Raw genomic sequence first — 21,497 nt, forward strand, 5'->3', positions numbered from 1 at the left:
CTCCCCCTGACCGCGACTGCCTGAACTCCATTTCCCGACGGCTGGAAAAGACCCTGCACCCGCAGCCCCCAGCACCTAAAGGAACGGAACTCCTGTGCAGGAGTGACTCCCAGGAGGCCCTCTCCCTTGCCTAGGTGGTGGCTACCCCGAGGAGCCCCCCCCTTGCCTGCCTGCACCGCTGAAGAGATCCCTTGATCTCTCATTGAACATCATTGAAAACCCGACGCATGTTTGCACACTGCACCCAGCCGCCCCCGCGCTGCTGAGGGTGTACTTTTTGTGCTGACTTGTGTCCCCCCCGGTGCCCTACAAAACCCCCCTGGTCTGCCCTCCGAAGACGTGGGTACTTACCTGCTAGCAGACCGGAACCGGGGCACCCCCTTCTCTCCATTGAAGGCTATGCGTTTTAGGCACCTCTTTGACCTCTGCACCTGACCGGCCCTGAGCTGCTGGTGTGGTAACTTTGGGGTTGCTCTGAACCCCCAACGGTGGGCTACCTTGGACCCAAACCTGAGACTTGTAGGTGATTTACTTACCTGACAAAACTAACAAAAACTTACCTCCCCCAGGAACTGTGAAAATTGCACTGTGTCCACTTTTAAAACAGCTTATTGTGTTTTATGTAAAAAGTATACATGCTAATGTAATGATTCAAAGTTCCTAAAGTACTTACCTGCAATACCTTTCAAATGAGATATTACATGTAGAAATTGAACCTGTGGTTCTTAAAATAAACTAAGAAAAGATATTTTTCTATAACAAAACCTATTGGCTGGATTTGTCTCTGAGTGTGTGTTCCTCATTTATTGCCTGTGTGTATGTACAACAAATGCTTAACACTACTCCTTGGATAAGCCTACTGCTCGACCACACTACCACAAAATAGAGCATTAGTATTATCTCTTTTTGCCACTATCTTACCTCTAAGGGGAACCCTTGGACTCTGTGCATACTATTCCTTACTTTGAAATAGTGCATACAGAGCCAACTTCCTACAGAAACCAAGTCTCAATAGCAACTTGCCATCATTTAATATGAAACTGAAGATGCACCACTTAAAAGCATAACTATACAACTATCACCAGCTTTCCTTTTTTGATTCCCCCTGCTTTAACCATATTTATGCTATTTGACCCTTTAATTAATTCTTTATGAATTTTCTAGCTGCTTGTTCTACTGTTTGTAGGTCTACATCTATGGTACACAAATAGGTCTAATAAACACAAATATATAATAGAATGGATAACAAGGTACTCAGTCTTATACAAGGTATACATTCACAGGACAAAACGGTAATACAATCAACAGGTTGAAATGTCTGAAAGTATCTAATGCCTTAGACTTTGCATATGCGTAATGTATATAAAAGGGAAAATTATCAAGCTAAGTAACTAAAGCACAAAATACATAGCAACAACTTACAATTACCTGCTGGTCAGGTGAAATAGATTCTAGAGCTTTCTGGATAACACGACATCCATACATCTGAAGAGCAAGTGGCAGAACATGACCACGAATACGGGTAGCCAGGGCTAATTTCTGATCCATACTCCCAAACTACAAAAACATATTTTTGAGTTAAAAATAAAGCAACCAAAAGACTTTCAATAAGATAGGAAGTTTACAAATTTCAATAGATACATCGTGTTCAAGTGCAGAACAATCGCAAAAAATTTAGCCCAAACATAGAAAGTAGCTGTCTGCCACAAAGCTACATCACATTATCTATATTTTAAAATACATTTATTGAGCGACCCATCTATCAATGTTAAAATTCCATGGCGGTCATGCATTAGTGCGAGGGTGCCAATGCACAAGGAAAACAATTAAAATGGTAATTTCTTTCATTTTTAAATTTGGCTCCTTTACATTTTCTATACAAGTTATTTGGGAGGTGTGGGGGGCTGGTCACACTGCAAACTAAAGCTGGGATTTCAAGGTCAGCTATATGGGAAGTTGTCCCTAGAACAAGGCATGCATGAGGGGTGAAGGATAACAAAATGGTTACTTCACTGGTAGGAGTAGTTTTGCACCTTGAAGAATTTTCTGGATTCACATGCTGCTAATTATTCTGCCATCTAGTGGCTTGGCATGGAATTGTCACCTTGTAGTCTCGCCTCTTTTTCTTTCTTGGGAATCGTCAACCATTTGGGCTTCAACCAGTCCATGAGTAACATCAGAACCCCTGGACACAGTCGCCATCTACAGATTCTGTCTCTTCTTTCCTTTGTAGGTCGAGTGCAAGTTTTCATCCTAGTCCATACGTAAGTATACTTATACTATGGACTTAAAGCAATTTTATTTGTTGGTTGCAGAGTCCTGCTCGCTAGTGGTCAGTTCTGCCTTTTTCTCCCTCCTTTTTCTGTTTCAGAGCAGTGATAAACTACTATATCATTCCACTTTGGTTTCTTTATCTGTTGCTTTGACCGACTTGTTTTTGTTATTTATTTGGTGCTTCCCTGTCTCTGTGTTTTAGGCTGGTAGCTGCCTGTGTTTTATTGCAGGATTCTGTGCCTCCCACCTCCTCCCATCTCGCTGACATTTGTTTTGGCTTCATCCCACTGCTCTCCTGGTTTATCTCTGGCTCCTAAAATAAGCTTATTTTATAAAAGAAACACCCGGCCGTTTACTTCACTGCTCACGAAAGCCACAATATGCTCTTTCGGGTACAATGTAGCTAAACCTAGAAGCAATTCTTTGAAGCTTGCTTATCCTCACAACGCATGTGGAGTCTCTATCTCTCCAGGGCCCCTCCCTGCCAGCACTCATGACACCGCACACAGGGCGTTGCTTATCTCCTTTATTGAGGCCACAAAACTCTCTAGGCTGCTCTGCTCCTTGTAATGCAAGGCAAGACTGCTTGCAAGACTTTTCATTCCGTTAAAATAAAAATAAAATACTTTTCCACCCTTATTTTCCAATTTCTGTTCAGACGTTTACACAATGGGAGGTAATGCAGTTGTTTCATCTCTCCTCAAGGGCTTGTGATTTCTGATGTCCGTAGCCGCCAGTGGCCACCAAAATATGGCAGGAAGTTGAAATTATGAGACAGGGTTGACTAATTTATGTGGCAAGAAAAGTCCAGTTCTGAATTTACAATGGCAATAGCTCTAACTCAAGAAAATGTGAGACCTTTTGCATTGCAAATGCTTATTACGTTTGCAAAGTGACATGTTGGTTTCCTTAATCTTTGTTGATGTTTTCAATGTGTTAATTTTGCAAACACACCTCTGATGGTGGAGGTGGGCAGTTCACATGTGAATCCTGAAACTTCCTCAAGCTGCAAAGCTACTTCTACCAGTAAGTAACCCTTTCGTTTTGCAGTGTGATTTTGTTTCTGGATTCACATGCTGTGCATCAATTATAAATTGGTATTTCGTCCTGTGGGTAAGCTGGGCCCTTTTGAGTGTGTTTACAAACAAAAGTTTTAAGCAATTTTTGTCCCACTTCTGCCCGCTAGTTTATGGGGATGTCCACTCAGTGATGCCTATTAAAAGTGTGTACAGTATGGACCACGTGCAGCTACGCAGAGGTCCTCTAACGCTAAGCTACCCAGGAAGGAGAGTGTTGTTTCCTTCCTCTATGTTGAGTGTGTCTGTGGCTTGTCTGTAAGAATTGCTCCCCCTTACTTGTGACAATATTGTATTGTCTGCACTATCCAATCTTGCGATAGTCCCTTTGGTGACAAGGGAGCTTCTTCTTGCGTGTACGAAAGACAGAAATAACTGATCTCCTTTCCCAACAGGTTTTGTTGTTTCTAGGTGGTACATTATTGCCCTTCGGGCATCCAGTGTGTGCAGAGCCTTCTCTGCCTGTGTCTTTGGTTGTTGAAGAAAAGCTGATAAGTGGATGGGCTGGTTAACGTGAAATTTCCATATGATGGTTGGCACGTGCCTTGGGTTTGTTCTCATCACCACTTTGTCCTTGTATATTTTAAAATATGGTTCTTGGCTTATCAGTGCTTGTATTTCACAGACTTTCCATATCAAAGTAAAAGCGATTAGGAATGCTGTTTTCAGAGTTAGGAACTTGAGTTGTGCATTTTACATTGTTTAGAAAGGTGAGGTCATTAGTTGTGTAAGCACTACATCCAGGTTCCATGTGGGCATGGGCGTGCTCTTTAGGGGTAACCCCTTTTACACTCCCTTTAGGAAGCATTTTCTCACTGGTGGGTGAAGAAACTTTTCCCTAGTATGCCTCTTGTATTTGCTATAATGTTGCTTGTTGAACCTTGATTGAGGCACAGGAGAAGAGCTTGCCTAGCAAGTATGTCATGCCTTATCCGCAGTCTCTGTGTTCCCCTGCTTTGTTGCACCTCTGTACAAATCTGTTCCACTAGCAGCGGTAGCAATACGGTTGTCTTGCTTCCTTCAAGATCTCCACTGCTGTCCTTGGCAATTTGAGGAGACCAAACTGTAAGTCCTCAGGAGCCAGGCTGGCAAAACCAAGTATGTCTGACTCAAGGCAACATACCCGTCCCGCCTGCATTGTCAGTCTACGTGCGCTGGGAGTCAGATGTATTGTCCGTGAGATATCTCCATGAGGTCTGAGAACCATGTGTGTGGACCCCACTGTGGGGCTATCGGAATTAGGATGAAATGTTCCCGATTTGAACTGTGTATCTCCTTCAGTATTATTGCGGGGGGGGGGGGGGGGGGGGATTGTTTGTTCAGGTAGAACAGTAGAACATTGCTGTGGTGTCTGTCTGAACAAGAACGGTTCCCCCCTTTGGATGTTACTGGTAGGCCTTCAGTGCTAGGAAGACCATGTTAAGCCCCACCACATTTGTTTACTGCAAGGCTTCTTCAGACTTCTGAAGACCTCTGATGTTTAGTTTCTACATGTGAGATGCCCATCCTACGTGTGATGCGTCCGTTGTGATGCTCAATGAGGAAGTTGGTTGTTTGAAATGTTTACCTACAGTGAGGTTCTTTAGGTTCCACCATTGCATTTCTTTCTGAATATTGTCCGTAACGACCAGTGGATCATCCCAACTCCTCAGAAACCCCTGGTTTCCGCTCTGGCACACAACTGCACAAAGGACAGGGGAGGGGCCTCTCCCCTGTCCACCACTACCACCCCTAAGGCGATGCCCAAAGCTCCATTCTGCCATCTTGAAACCAAGGTGGGCAGAGGCCCCTGGGAGCATGTGAGGGGGCAGGTTAAGCAGGTGACGTCCGTGACACCCTCTAATAGGTGGTCACCTTGCAAAGTGACTAAGCCCTTTTTTCGGATACTTAGGGACTTCCATGCGGGTAGGTCCCCAGATTCGGCATGCAAGACTCCATCAGGACTCCTCTGCAACAACAACTTCTGCTCCTGGCCATCGGAACTGCTGCTGGACTTAACAGGAACCAAACAAGACTGCAACACGAAGATGACCTCATCTTGTAACATTGTTTCCGCAGCTCCTGTCAGAACTTTGCAACATTTCCACTGCTATGCATCCTCTGGGGTTGGCAAGACTTCAGATGCACCAAAGAAGCAAGAAGGAATCTCCCTTGAAGTGAAGGAGTCACTCCACTGCAGCCACAGGCACCTGAGGCAACGATTTCCGGCTGCTGAGATCTTCTGTCCTCTGGGTCTGCGAAGATACTTAACCACCGCTGGTGGTTCTGAGGGGTCCCCTGGGTCCTCTTTGCCTTCTGTCCAACTTGGGAGATGGTGAGCCCTTGCCTCTTCCTCCAGGACAGAATCATTGTGCACTGTGACTGCTACAGCAACCAAGGCTTGTTGACTCCTGCTCCAAGGGATCTTCAGGCTCCGAGTAGCCCTAGCCCCCAGCACTCTACCGCTGCAAGGACAGTCTCCTCTCAGCTCCTCAAGCGAGGTTGGACTCTTCAGGTGTGCTGCTTGGGCCTCACTGCTACTTACTGTGCCTTCTGCCAGTGGGTTGCTCGTGGGAGCTCCGACTGCTTCTGCTAGGTTTCCTGTCTTCCGAGGGTCAGCCGGGATTCCCCTTTAAGGGCCAAGTCCCCAGGTCCTTGCTGGTCCTCTCCAGCCCTGCAAATCTTCTTCTGCTCCAACTTGCACTTGCTTGTTGGTGGTCCTCCTGACCAGTGACCCGTCTCCAATCCTGCGACCATCGAGGGACAGCTCCTAGGCGACTTCAGCGACCTCTCTGCAGCTCCTGGACTCAGCAGCTGTCTTTCATCCATCACCCACAGATGAGTGGGCATTATCTCCTGTCACCGTAGTCCCGGATCTTCACCCACAGAAATGTGGGCAATGTCTCCTGCCCATCCTGGACACTCCTGTGTGGTCTAGACTCTGCCCATTCTTCCACAGGTCCTCTTCCTCCGGAATCCACCGCTGGGTTCCACCGGCCTTTCCTGTTTTTGCACTGCTCCAATTCCAAATCCCCATGTTGGCCTATTGGACGACCAGGTAATTTATCTCTGCTCTCCTGATCCAGTGAGGGGTGGGGGGGTCTTCTAGTTACTCACATCTTGGGGTTCCCTACTCTCCCAACCCTTGCCTAACTATGCCATATCCTCTGTTGGGGGACCCATTCTCGCACTCCACTATTTTAGTATATGGTTTGGCCCCCATGTTGGGCCATTGCTATTTCTAATGTTTTTATGCTAATTCCTAGTACTTACCTGTGTATATTTTGTGTTTTTTTTAAATTGGTCTTGACTTTCTTTTTGAGTGTGTTTCTCATTTATTGACTGTGTTTCAACAAATGCTTAGCATTACCATTTGATACACCTAAACTGCTTGCCCACACTACCATAAAAAAGAGCATTTAGGGTTACTTTAAAATACTTTTAAGTCAGCCAATAAGGGTCATCTGTACTATCTGCATAGTGTACCCCTACACTATGCAGCTATTTAGATAGTCAGCTTCCTACACAGGAAGAGCCTTGTCTTTCTGGGTTTGGAGAACGCAACAAAGGGCGTCTTCCTAACTGGTTTGGTTCTATCAATATGGTACATGAGAATTTGTTTTTCATCCAAAGTATGTAAAGCTCATTCCGCAATTGAATCAGGTTGTGGGAAAAAGACAGGCAGCTCAATGCACTGGTTAAGGTGAAAGTGAAAGGAGGAATTTGGGGTTGGTGCGAAAGATAACCCTATCCCTATGAACTCAGAATAAGGGTTCTTCCAAAATTAATGCCTGCAGCTCACTGACACGCCTTAACACCCACAGTAATCACCTTCTACAAGAGGAACTGAAGCGGGAAAGAGCAGAGAGGCTCAAACAGAAGACCCATGAGTCTTGAGAGTTCAACGTCGAGATTCCACGCTGAGGCAGTAGGACCTGTGGAGGAAAGACCCTCGAGTCCCTCCATGGAAGCTTTAATCACTGGAATCCTGAAGAGAGAGAAGTGTTTTTATTCCAAAGGTAGGCAGCCACAGTGGCCAAGTGTAGTCGTATGGAGGTGAAGGCTAGACCAGAAACCTACAAGTGAAGTAAGTAGCAGAAAATTTCCTGCACTGTGGCTGTAAGAGGATCAATATCTTTTGAGTGGCAGTGCTACACAAATCTGTTCCCCTAGGCCGCAAGGCAGGCCCAGGGTCTGCGTGCTTTCCTGAGAATGCTCATGCCTTCAGGTGGAAGATTTAGGCACCCAAATTCTATGACCTCAGGAGCCAGATCGCAAGGTTGAGAGGCCTGGGGCCTGGGCATGGTTTTGGGAGATGGTCCAAACTGTTTGGAAGCCTCTCATGCAAAACCAGACGCACTCCAGAAATCTTGCAGCTTTCCATTTTCTGCCTGTTGTCATAGTGTTTGACTGTCTCTACTGGGGTCCTACTAACCAGGAACCCCGTTGTTTTGCTCTCTCCTCTAAACTGCACCTTTTCCTTCCCAGAACTGGCATACTGGTCCCCTCATGTAAGTCCCCAGGGCATTGGGGTTCCAGGGGATCCCTATGGGCTGCAGCAGTTATTCTACCACCCATAGGGAGCCCATGTAAAGGATTCTGAAGGCCTGCCATTGCAGTCTGTGTGAAACAGGTGCATGCATCCGTTTTCACTACAAGTCACTGCACCAAGTCAATGTAAATCACCCCAATGGTAGGCCCTCTCAGCCCAGAGGGCAGGGTGCAGGTACCAGAGTGTGAGGGCACCCCTGGACTGGCAGAGGTGCCCCCCCCCCCCCCACCAAACTCCAGATCCATTTTCTTGGACTTTGTGAGTGCGGGGACACCATTTTACATGTGTACTGGACATAGGTCACTAACTATGTGCAGCTACATAATTTTAACTCCGAACCTGGGCATGCTTGGTATCAAACATGTCAGAATCATACCCCAATACTGTTGCAAGTATTGGAAGTATGATTCCATGCACTCTGGGGACTACCTAGAGGACCCCCAGCATTGCCACAACCAGTCTTACAGGGTTTTCCAGGCAGCCCAGCTGCTGCCACCCCTCAGACAGGTTCCTGCCCTCCTGCTGCTTGATCTGATCAAGCCCAGGAAGGCAGAACAAAGGATTTCCTTTGAGAGAGGGAAGTAACACCCTCTCCCTTTGGAAATAGGTGTGACTGGCTTGGGAGGGGTAGCCTCCCAAGCCACTGATATGCTTTGAAGGGCACATTTGGTGCCCTCCGTGCATAAACCAGTCCACACTAGATCAAGGAAACCCCACTGTTCCTGCTCTGGCGGGGAACTGGACAATAGAAAGGGGAGTGACCACTCCCCTGTCCATCACCACCCCAGAGGGGGTGCTCAGAGCTCCTCCAGAGGGTTCCTGGGTTCAGCCATCTTTTTCCAAGGTTGGCAGTGAACTCTGGGAGCATGTGAGTGGCCAGGCTTGGCAAGTGACGTCAGAGACCACTCCTGATAGGTGCTCACCTGGTTAGGTGACCACCCCCTCTTTCAGGGCTATTTAGGGTCTCTCTCTTGGGTGGGTTCTCAGATTCAGCTTGCAAGATTCCTGCATGACTGCTCTGCAACCTCTGCTTCAACTTCTGGCCTCCGGAAACGGGGCTGGAACCTCCAGGACCCGAAAAGCTACCTTCCAGGGTTCCTGCCAGCTTTGCAACATTTCCCTTGCCGTGCATCCTCAGAAGATTGCAACTCTTCAGCCTGCACATGAAGAAGAAGGAATCTCCCTTGGAGTGAAGGAGTCACTCTCCTGCAAACCGCAGGCACCTACAGCAAGCGACGACAGGCTGCGTGGATCTCCCCTCATCTTGAGCTGGGTGGATCCTGCATCGTGGGTGGTGGCCTAGAGTAGTCCTCTTGGTCCTCTCTGCCAGCTGTCCAACTTTGGTGGAGGTAAGCCCTTGCCTTCCCACGCAGGACAGTACCCAGGTGCACCGCGCCCCTTGCAGCTGCCAAGGCTTGTTTGCATCTCCTCCAAGGGATCTTCAAGCGACGTGTAGCTCCAGCCCCCAGCACTCCACCCTGCAAAGCACAGCCTCCTATGTGGTTCTCCAGCGGTGTGGGATCCTCTTTTGTAGTGCTGTGTGGGCTTCTTCTGTGACTCCTGTGACCCTATCCTGTGGGACTCCTGCCTCTGCTCCTGTGGACTCTGTGAAGCTGAGAATCCCCTGAAACTCCCCCTCCTGGGTTGAATCCTCCTGGGCCTTGCAGGTCCCCGGCAGCACCACTTTTCCACTAAGTGCGAGTTTACCTTTGCCAAGGCTTGTTGATGGAATTCCTGCCTTGACACCCATCTGCAATCTTCCTTCCAGTGTGGGACATCATCTGCATCCATCGGGAACTCTTCTCTAGCTCCAGGGCTGCAGTGCTGACCTGTTCTTCATCACTGTTGACCAACTCCCGCAACTACAGCTGGGTGGGTAGTAGCTCTTACGCCACCTGGACTCCACTGTGACTCTTGGACTTGGGCCCCCTCTCTCCACAGGTCTTCTTTCTTCAGGAATCCACTGCTGGGTTTCTTGCAGTCTTCACTGTGTGTCTTCTTTTTCTTCTTTTCCTTCTTTTGGGTGGTTTGGGGAAAATCCAGTATTTTACTCCTGTATTCCTGGTCGTTGGGGGGGAGGGAGGGTACTGTTACTTACGTCTATGGTATTCTAGTACTCCCAGCTCCCCTCTACACATTTTACTTATCGAGAGGGGGGTACCGTATTCGCATTACTTTTTTAGTATAAGGTTTGTGCTCCCCCTAGGGTTATTATTGTTATTGCTATTTACACTGTTTTCTAACCGTTTCTAAGCCTGTTTCTGATTACTAGTGTCGATATTTAGTGTATTGCTTACCTCCTTTTGGTGTGTTACCCTTCTAGTATTTTATGGTGATTTGTTCCGACAATAAAGTACCTTTATTTTTGTACAACTGAGTGTTTTCTTTCATGTGTGTAAGTGCTGTGTGACTACAGTGGTATTGCATGAGCTTTGCATGTCTCCTAGATAAGCCTTGGCTGCTCATTCACAGCTACCTCTAGAGAGCCTGGCATCTAGACACTGCCTACACTTCACTAAGAGGGGATAACTGGATCTTGTATAAGGTGTAAGTACCTTGGGTACCCACCACACACCAGACCAGCTTCCTACACCCACCAACACTAGATTGACCTAATGATCATCTGCCTGAAATCATTGTTGCAATAGGCATTCCTGCAAAAGGAGCATGCGTAACCTGAAATGGGGAACTATGGCAATGGAGGAGGCCATCATGCCTAGGAAGCACATGACTGTTCTGACTGTGACTTGCAAATCTGGCTGGAAAAGAGGGATCAGTGCCTTAAAGGACCAGATCCTGATCGCATTTGGATAGGCCATGCCTACCTCAGAGTTGAGAATGGCCCCCAGGTAGTGTAGGATCTGGAGGGGGTTGGAGGTGGGATTTTGGGGTCTGATCATAAACCCTAACTTGTGAAGAAGGTTTATTGTAAATTGTGTGTGTTTGAAGCATTGCTGGCAGGTAGCACTTCTGATAAGCCAGTCATCAAGAAAAGGGAAGACATGAACCCCCTGTCACTCAGTAAACACCCGAGGTGCAGTAGAAACCCCAAAAGGGAGCACTCTGAATGAATAATATTTTCCACTGACCACGACCCTGAGATACCGGTGACGGGTCAGATGTACTATGTACTGGTATGTGGAAATAAGCGTTTTTCAGGTCGACCACAGTCAAGAAGCCGCCTTGCTGGAGAAGTCATGTTCATAGTGCCCAGGCAACAGGCACAAATTGCAGACTTGGAGGTCAGTCCGAAGATATTTTGTGTGACACAGGACAAAACCGGAAAGGTGTTTGTTTCATCACTTGCAAAGTATGGTGGAAAGACAACTGAGACACAGAAGTGAGACACAGAAGTAGGCGCCGAAGGGCGAGGGCCCAAGAGAGGCTGCAATTGACCAAGACCTTGATCGAGCAAAGTACCCAAACGTCGACCAGAGACGGAGTTTAAGGGATACGTGTTCGAAATAAAATACTGACTGAGGGAAAGGACCCATGTTAACCGAAAAAAAAGAGCACTGAGATGGTGTTTACCTGGAACACACTTCCGAACACAAATGCGGACAGAAAACATTCTAACAATGAAGCCAATGACCATCTGCGTTACCAGCAAGAGAAGGAGTCACTATACCTTGTGACTCAAAAGACTTCTTCGAAGAAAAAACTAATTGTACACATCCAGGTCCAACACTAGATAGCAGTAGTATGCACAACATGATGTATATGTAGTCACACACGTCTCGAACATACGTTTTATTGCAGTTGAGAAAAATAGATAACAGGAATGCGTTTGTCCATGATCAGGAAGGTTATAAATGATTACTTAAGCATTTGAGACACACTAAACACCTAGTTTGGATTCTGGTGACTACACCGCCTTAAAATCATCTTCAAAATACAGAGCTGTAATATTATTTGTATTTTCTACTACTGCAGAAGGTTTTTCAGGATGGACTAACTCAGCTCCCAGGATTATACAGAGGCAGAATAACAGTCTACTTGCTTGATGGAATGTATACGGACCTTCTGAAAGCATCAGAGTGTGGAAAAGATAGCACTTTGGTTTGGCCTTTTCATCTTTCCAGAAAAGCTGATATGGTACCAGACCATCTGTCTGTGGGTTGATAAGTGGCAATGGACTAAAGCAACTTGACAGATCAATATCTTACGAAGCCACAACCCTGCTGTGATTGCCTTAGATATTATTTGAAACATAACTGGTTGCTTAAGCTATTGATGTTCAACTGCAAATGCATACATTATCTCTAGAGTCTTGCTGGGCATGACAAAATGCAAGATCACATTCTTCCAACTCAACAACTTCGGCTGTTTGACTTTTACGCGATACACAACTATTTTCTTGAAGATGCTGACAGAATAAGTCTTCTACCGGCTGTGGTCCTTTCTTTATTTCACTAGTGCCTACAGCTGTGGCACTGCAGACAGCGATAATGGAAGGGGTGGAGTTCTCTGAGCATTCTATTTGGACAAAAACATATCCAGAAATCTGAAGGTTTAGAAATAACTAGTTGTGTGAAGCCAGTTGTGACAGGGTTAAGCCAGAAGAATTCCGCTAGGTCCTGACTAGTAACTGGGTAGGTTGTGGTTTCTTGCTTTTGATGAATTCTGAAGAAATGAGTAGATGAATGGGCTTCTTTCAATTAGATGTGCTTGTTTTCTATATATTCGTCTCAAAGCATCCTTTGACACTGTGGAAAGTGAGAAGTCAGGAACAGAGGCTTGTGTGCTGGTAAAGTAATCTTCATATGAAACGACATCCATGGGTGACAATTCACTGAGCTTGCTTTCTTTTTTGTAAATTAGAGAAAAAATATAAGATGATACACAGTATGCATTGACATTTTTCAGTAATCCGTGGTTCAGATGCTAATTTTACAAATGATATCTGAATGTACATTGTCTAATAGGTACATTGATTCGTCGACAGACTATAGTTTGAAAATTAGGGAGGGTGCGGGGAAGGGAGGTAGAGGTTATTGGGGGGTCAAATTGTAATAGAGGGGAGCAGGAGGGAGAGAAGAGTGATAGAGAGGAGAACGGGGAAGTAGGAGGGTTAGGTAGAATATTAGGGGGGGAAGGCAAATATTTTGGCTCCGTGTTTGAGTTATTAGATGGATATTCCGGTTGATCCTCGTCATTTGCCGACGATCTTATAGGATTGTGCCATGTGATACATTTATCAACGTGTATTGTAGGGTGGGCCAAGAGGATATATTTATGGGGGGTGTGGGGGGGGGTGGGGGGGGGGGGGGGGAGAGGGCCATTCCAGGGGAGGGTAGACAAGGGAGAGTATCTGTGTAGATTCAGGATTAGATGTATAAAGAATCCGGTCTTGTCTACTAATGTTGGACAGTTAGCCTCTGATCGAGCGAAACCAAGAAAGATAGTTTCTAGTACGTATTTAAGCGGGTCGATATGGTATGGTGTAAAGGATGTTCTCTGGGATGAATAGTCTCCGGAGTGGAGGAAAGGGGTAGGAGAGCAGCGAGGGAAGGAGAGAAAGGAAGATGGTGGGGTGTCAACTGCCATCCACTGACCATCAGCCAGCTGCCTCATGGTCTTGTCAGGAAGGGGCTCCAAATTTCTGTAAATAGGGCCGCTTGATCCTGTAGGTTAGAAATGACTCGCTCATGGGTAGCTGTTTGGAACATGGCTGTCATCCATTCCGTTGGTGTTGGGGCAACAGCAGACCTCCAGTGTCGAAGAATACAGATTTTCGCTGTGGCAATTGCCGTGTGAAGTAGTCGTTTATGGGGGCATGTCGTGTAAGATAATGAGTGTTATCGGTGACGGGTTTGGTATTGATATGAAATCCCTAAGTGTCTGGAACACAGCTTCCCATAGGGGCTGTATCGTCGGACAGTGGCACAGAATATGAAGTAGATCAAAATGGAGCTCTGCGCATCGCCAACACCTAACATGTGGTATCAGACCTGCCCTGAAGAGTTTTGTGGGGGTCCAGTACCAGTCCTGGAGGATTTTGAAGAGACAGAATTTCAGGCGGGCCTCGTGGACCCCTCTGTCTAGGGCTTCGATTATGTCTTGCCAATCTTCTTCTGTGTAGGCTATCGCTAGTCGATCTTGCCATCTGAGACGCAGTCGTTCAAGGAGGGGTTGCGAGTAAAGATGGTTCGTAATCTCTGCGTATAGACCGACCATAACTCCTCTGTGCCGGCCCCATTTCTGCAGGTAATTGACAACGGGTGAGGTTTTGATCGTCCACGGGGGGGGGGGATCCTAGGGCCTTGCGCATACAGTGCATGAGTTGCATGTACCTCCATTCCTGATTTTTGTGGATTCCGAACTCTTCCCATAGGGATTCAAAGGACCGGAAATCATTGCCATCTATTATTTGAGTTATGTTGTGGATACCACCGTCGTTCCACTGGGGCCATCTTAGGGTACTTCCCCCTATTTTTATACATTTGTTTCCCGCTAAAGGGGCTTGAGCATGTAGAGAAGGGTGCACTCCCAGTAGCCGGTGGGCTCTGCGCCACGCTGTATTTGTGGCCGCGAGGATAGGATTGGACGAGTGAGAGTAGTCGGTATATATCCCGCCTAGTTCGGAGTGTTGTCCCTGTATGTGTTTCTCCGTGATTGTCCATTGTGGGGGGTCTGGAGTGCCTGGTAGTGTATAGGCTAGTTGTGATAGTTGTAGGGCTAGAGCGTATTGTTCTACTGAGGGTAGACCTAGTCCTCCATAGGGTCTGCGCGCTAATATTGTCCCCGGTTTTAGTCTTGGCCGTATAGAACCCCAGACAAAGGACCTTATCAAAGTATCAATCCTTCGGAGAAGAGCGAGCGGAATCTGTAGGGGGAGCATGCCTAAAACATATGTGAAGCGGGGGAGGGTGACCATCCTAACCGCCTGTGTTCTGCCCCACATAGATAGGCCGAGTAAGGTCCACTTGGCAAAGTCCTGTTTCATCCGGGATATAAGAGGGTCTAGGTTATCCCTGACCATGTGTTCTGAGCCTCGGTTAATATATGTCCCCAGATATTTGAGGTGGGTTGGGGTCCATTTAAATGGGCGGCCATGGATTGCAGCTCTCGTTGTTACGCGAGATAGGGGCAACGATTCACTCTTGTCCCAGTTTACTCGATACCCGGACAAGGGTGCAAAGCTTTCTATGATAGAGAGTAGGGATGGGATGGATCTCTCTAAGTCAGACAAGGTTAACAGAATATCGTCTGCATATAGATAGATTTTGGAGGAACCCCCTGGTAAGGAGATACCTGTTATCTGTTGAGAATTCCTTATAGTTGCCGCCAGCGGTTCCATTGCTAGTAGGAATAAGAGCGGAGACAAGGGGCAGCCCTGTCGAATGCCCCTTCCGATGGGGAATGGGTCCGACAGAAAGCCCCCGCAGTTAACTTGTGCTGTAGGGTGATCGTATAATAATCGGACTTTAGAAATAAATTGATCTCCGAGACCAAAATGTTTCATGGTGGTGAATAGATAGGGCCATTCGATGCGGTCGAATGCCTTCTCCGCGTCGAGGGATAGTGCCAAGGCTTCTTCTGGTAAGTTTAACGATTCAAGCAGGGTGTGGCATGGTGTGCGCATATGGTTTCTGGAAGTGCGGCCCGGTACGAATCCCACCTGGGTATGATGGATTAGGGACGGTATGACTTTGCGTAGACGTGCTGCAAGGACACTAGCTAGTAATTTAACGTCTCTGTTTAAAAGGGAGATGGGGCGATAGCTACTGCAAAGTAGGGGGTCCCTTCCAGGTTTAGGCAGGATGACAATCGTGGCCATGTTGGACAGGGCACCCAGAGAGCCCTCCTGGCACGCCTCCATGAGTGCCTCGTGTACTGCCGTGGTTGTCTCCTCTCCTGACATCTGTAAAATTCCGCTGGGAATCCATCTTCGCCCGGGGATTTATGGTATGGGAATTTTGTGATAACCTGTATAATTTCTTCCTTGCTTATATCGCCCTCAAGGAGAGCTCGGCCGGCTTCTGATAGGCAGGGCAATTTTGCCACAGTGAGAAATGCCTCTGTCTGTGCCTGGTTGGTCGGGGTTTCGGGGGTGTAAAGGAGTTGATAATATGCAGCAAATTCATTCACAATGTCTTGCGGGCGGGTCAGTACTGCTCTGGAGGGAGACGTTATAGCTGGGATAGCGGAGGCAGCATCTCTCTGTCGGAGCTGTGCCGCTAAGAGGCGTCCGGCCTTTTCTCCTTGTTCATAGTGGCGGTGACGTAATCTTTGTAGTGCATATTCTGCCTGCGTTTGGTAAAGATCGTTGTGTGCCATTCGGGCTTGTTCGAGGGAGCGGCGTAGCGCTGGGGACGGCTGAGTAGTGTATTGTTTGGTGAGGCGTTGGATCGTGTCTTCTAGGGTGCGGTAGCGGACCTCCCTATCTCTATTGGCCAGTGCTGCGTCCCTCATCATGTTCCCTCTCAGAGTGGCCTTAGCCGCTGCCCATAAGACCCGCTTGGATGTCACAGAGCCTATGTTTTCGGTCATGTATGTGGATATTTGGGCCTTGAGTTGCTCTTTCCCCTGGGGGGAACGGTATCTGTGTATGGCAAAGCGCCATAGTTTACGACCAGGAGAGGTCAAGCCCACCTGAATAGAGAGTGAAATCGGGGAATGGTCTGAGAGTCCGCTATCTAAGATGCTAGTGTCTAGTATTTGGGGGATTATGGTGTGTGATACAAGAAAATAGTCCAGGCGTGATTGGGTGCCATGGACGGACGAAATGAATGTGAATTCCTTGTCCTTTGGGTGTGTTTGTCTCCAGCAGTCGACTAGACCTACATCTGCTGTGATGTCCGTCAGTAAGGCCCTATCGGGATTATTGCCCACATCGATGGGGCCTGTCCTGTCCAGTATGGCATCTCTAGCAAGATTCCAATCCCCTCCGATGATATAGCGTGTGGTCCCTATTTCGGTCAGTACGCGATTGAGTTGTAGGAAGAAGGAACGCTTTGGTCCGGTTGGTGCATAGACAGAGCCCACACATAGGAAGGTATTTCCTATTTTCAGTTTGACAAATGTATATCTCCCTTCTGTGTCATACCATGTTTTAATGATCGTGGTCGGCAGGGATTTACGTATTAGTATTGCTACGCCACATTTACGAGGTGTGCCTCCCTTGATTCCCTGATCTTCTGGACAGCAGCTGAAGAGGACCTTTCCCACCCAGTCACGTCTAAGTTTGTCGGACTCTATATTATCAAGATGCGTTTCTTGGATCAGGGCTATGTCTGCTTTTTTAGATTGGAAATATGACAAGATCTTTTTCCGTTTGATGTAATTCGTCATGCCATGAACATTCCAGGAGAGGATTCGTAGAGGATGTACTATGTGGGGGGTTGTGTCTGGCATACTGAGTTGGAGGAAGGAATTTCAGCAATACTGGGGATGGTAGTCGTGTGATACTGTGTTCGCTGTAATGTGAATATTTGGGAGTTCGAGGGGTGAGACAGAGGCAGCTGATGAGGGTCGGGTGCCCCGACAAGAAAAAAAGGGGGGGGGGGGGGGTGGGAGGGAGGGACAAGAACGTGTAGGGGTTGGTGAGGGAGGGGAAAGGGATAATATGGGAGGAAAGAAGGCTAGAGTTAGCGTTTGTCTGTAAAGGGGGATGGATGTGATGATTAGGAGGGGAAGAGGTTAGAGGGATATAGGGAGGACCGGGAGTACAATGCTCCCTTAGGGACGGTCTGTAAACGGCGAGTCCGAGTCCTATCTGACCTCCTAATGCCATTGATGCAGCCTCTCTGCCGAGGAGGCGGCGTTGGGGCAGGGGGGAGGTCAGTATTGATCCAAGGTGGTCGAATGCACAGGTTCTGAGCTGAGCTCCGGAGGAAGGGAACGGATATGGGGGGAAGCCATGGGCATATTATGGAGGGGGGGGGGGCGGGAGAGGGTAATAGCTATGTTGATGAGGGAGGGTATGATGTGTGGATAATGGGGGGGGGGGAGGGAATTTGGTGACATCATTTTAATATGGTGAAAGTGGGTACAGTGGGAAAGGTGGTAGAGGGGGAGTTCGCACTGGCCTGGATTAAGAGATGGAGAAGGATCCAGTTGATACCTCACAGTGTCCAGTGTCTAAGTTAATAGGGTAGATGTTTAGCCTATTTTCGAGTGAAAGGGGGCTAGCGATCACTGTACTTGATGTATGTCATCGTGATGGGTTCTATGTTGTGAGGGTATATTGGTCGAGAAGGGGGGTGGGGGTGGATCAGGGTGTGTATTTGTAATCATGATTATAATGATAGATATAAATGTGGTGATGGTTGTAATGTAGATGTTACCGTAGGTGTTGGTATTTGTGTAAGGGGGGGGAGAAGTGATTTGTGGGATCAAGGGGTGGGTGTCTAAAGGACCGGAGGAGAGGAGAGGGCGGGAGTTAAGTAACATAATGCCGGTTCAGATCAGGTTATTGGAGTACATTTGCACATAATAACAGTTGAAATATTACTATACTTATATAGCATAATATCGCTATGTCAAACAACATAATGTCAAACAGCATAATGTCACTGCAATCTGTTAATTTGTATAACATAGTATAATATAGCATAACGTAACGCAATATAACTTATTTCCACACAGGTAATCTTATTACATTCTATTAGTTTATATGTCGTGGGACCAGCCCCGGGGTGGGTGTTGTTATTGAAGGGTGGAACATGGGTTGTGTATACAAGTGGTTGGTCTACTGCTCATCATCTACGTGGTCAGGTGTCATCGCAAGTATATGGGGGGGTTGCATCCCCTTCATGTGGAGGGATTCTGGGGAATACGTATGAATGTCGACCTGTTTGTCATGTCTCCATGGAGATATAGTGTTCCAGTAAGAGGTAGTAGTGCATCTCCGTAATATGTAATGTTGTGTTGTATTATATCTTATCGTCCCCTGTGGCAGTACTCTAGTGATCGTCGGGATGTGTATTATTGCGTGTAGATTATATTACATTCGTTTCGTTTCCCGGAACGGCCGTTTAAGGGAGAAGTGGAGAGTGGTAGATTTAGCTGAGAGGGGACAGCATTACGACTTGTCTGCAGGATCGGGCCTGTTCATGTAGTCTTGTTGTTATTGTGTGGTGTTGTGTTGTCGAATATTCTGGGTGGAGATGCTAACACCTCCCCCAGGCAGGAGCTGTAACACCTGGCGGTGAGCCTCAAAGGCTCACCCCTTTGTCACAGCACCGCAGGACACTCCAGCTAGTGGAGTTGCCCGCCCCCTCCGGCCCCGGCCCCCACTTTTGGCGGCAAGGCCGGAGAAAATAATGAGAATAACAAGGAGGAGTCACTGGCCAGTCAGGACAGCCCCTAAGGTGTCCTGAACTGAGGTGACTCTAACTTCTAGAAATCCTCCATCTTGCAGATGGAGGATTCCCCCAATAGGGTTAGGATTGTGACCCCTCCCCTTGGGAGGAGGCACAAAGAGGGTGTACCCACCCTCAGGGCTAGTAGCCATTGGCTACTAACCCCCCAGACCTAAACACGCCCTTAAATTTAGTATTTAAGGGCTACCCTGAACCCTAGAAAATTAGATTCCTGCGACAACAAGAAGAAGGACTGCCCAGCTGAAAACCCCTGCAGAGGAAGACCAGAAGACAACAACTGCCTTGGCTCCAGAAACTCACCGGCCTGTCTCCTGCCTTCCAAAGAACTCTGCTCCAGCGACGCCTTCCAAAGGGACCAGCGACCTCTGAATCCTCTGAGGACTGCCCTGCTTCGACGACGACAAGAAACTCCCGAGGACAGCGGACCTGCTCCAAAAAGACTGCAACTTTGTTTCAAGAAGCAGCTTTAAAGAACCCTGCAACTCCCCGCAAGAAGCGTGAGACTTGCAACACTGCACCCGGCGACCCCGACTCGGCTGGTGGAGAACCAACACCTCAGGGAGGACCCCCGGACTACTCTACGACTATGAGTACCAAAACCTGTCCCCCCTGAGCCCCCACAGCGCCGCCTGCAGAGGGAATCCCGAGGCTTCCCCTGACCGCGACTCTCTGAAACCTAAGTCCCGACGCCTGGAAAAGACCCTGCACCCGCAGCCCCCAGGACCTGAAGGACCGGATTTTCACTGGAGAAGTGACCCCCAGGAGTCCCTCTCCCTTGCCCAAGTGGAGGTTTCCCCGAGGAAGCCCCCCCTTGCCTGCCTGCAGCGCTGAAGAGATCCGTTGATCTCTCATAGACTAACATTGCAAACCCGACGCTTGTTTCTACACTGCACCCGGCCGCCCCCGCGCTGCTGAGGGTGAAATTTCTGTGTGGGCTTGTGTCCCCCCCGGTGCCCTACAAAACCCCCCTGGTCTGCCCTCCGAAGACGCGGGTACTTACCTGCAAGCAGACCGGAACCGGGGCACCCCCCTTCTCTCCATTCTAGCCTATGCGTTTTGGGCACCACTTTGAACTCTGCACCTGACCGGCCCTGAGCTGCTGGTGTGGTGACTTTGGGGTTGCTCTGAACCCCCAACGGTGGGCTACCTTGGACCAAGAACTGAACCCTGTAAGTGTCTTACTTACCTGGTAAAACTAACAAAAACTTACCTCCCCCAGGAACTGTGAAAATTGCACTAAGTGTCCACTTTTAAAACAGCTATTTGTCAATAACTTGTAAAGTATACATGCAATTTTTATGATTTGAAGTTCCTAAAGTACTTACCTGCAATACCTTTCGAATGAGATATTACATGTAGAATTTGAACCTGTGGTTCTTAAAATAAACTAAGAAAATATATTTTTCTATAACAAAATCTATTGGCTAGATTTGTCTCTGAGTGTGTGTACCTCATTTATTGTCTATGTGTATGTACAACAAATGCTTAACACTACTCCTTGGATAAGCCTACTGCTCGACCACACTACCACAAAATAGAGCATTAGTATTATCTCTTTTTGCCACTATCTTACCTCTAAGGGGAACCCTTGGACTCTGTGCATGCTATTCCTTACTTTGAAATAGCACATACAGAGCCAACTTCCTACAACATGTAAACATAATGGTCATCTAATGTTGTTAAAAAGGTTATTGACGATTGTTAAGTAAGGAAAATGTCACTTACCCAGTGTACATCTGTTCGTGGCATTAGTCGCTGCAGATTCACATGCTGTGCACATCCCGCCATCTGGTGTTGGGCTCGGAGTGTTACAGGTTGTTTTTCTTCTAAGAAGTCTTTTCGAGTCACGAGACCGAGGGACTCCTCCCATTTCGACTCCATTGCGCATGGGCGTCGACTCCATCTTAGATTGTTTTCCCCGCAGAGGGTGAGGTAGGAGTTGTGTATGCTAGTAATAGTGCCCATGCAATGGAGTGAATGCGTATGTACATAATAAAGTTTCAAGTAATCTATTTACAAATGTACAAATGTTTAAGATCTACTTCTAAACGGCTACAGGCTCCCGGGGAGGCGGGTGGGCGCATGTGAATCTGCAGCGACTAATGCCACGAACAGATGTACACTGGGTAAGTGACATTTTCCGTTCGATGGCATGTGTAGATGCAGATACACATGCTGTGCATAGACTAGTAAGCAGTTATCTCCCCAAAAGCGGTGGTTCAGCCTGTAGGAGTTGAAGTAGTTTGGAATAATGTTCTTAGTACAGCTTGACCTACTGTTGCTTGTTGT

General features: G+C 47.6%; 1 protein-coding gene across 4 annotated transcripts in view; it reads right to left on the reverse strand.

The window, feature by feature from the left end:
- The window catches only part of PUM2 (pumilio RNA binding family member 2), a 783,590-nt gene that overhangs the window by 240,284 nt on the left and 521,809 nt on the right, over nt 1-21,497 (reverse strand). For 2 of the 4 annotated variants that reach the window (XM_069235995.1, XM_069235993.1), the window contains exon 16: nt 1,429-1,557. In XM_069235995.1, coding sequence (XP_069092096.1) covers nt 1,429-1,557 — 129 coding nt within the window. Of the gene's footprint in view, nt 1-1,422; nt 1,558-21,497 lie in introns of all 4 variants that reach the window. The other 2 variants (XM_069235994.1, XM_069235992.1) reach the window with 1 other exon arrangement.

Source organism: Pleurodeles waltl, chromosome 5 (genome assembly GCF_031143425.1).
Source record: "Pleurodeles waltl isolate 20211129_DDA chromosome 5, aPleWal1.hap1.20221129, whole genome shotgun sequence".
Taxonomy (NCBI): Eukaryota; Metazoa; Chordata; class Amphibia; order Caudata; family Salamandridae; genus Pleurodeles; species Pleurodeles waltl.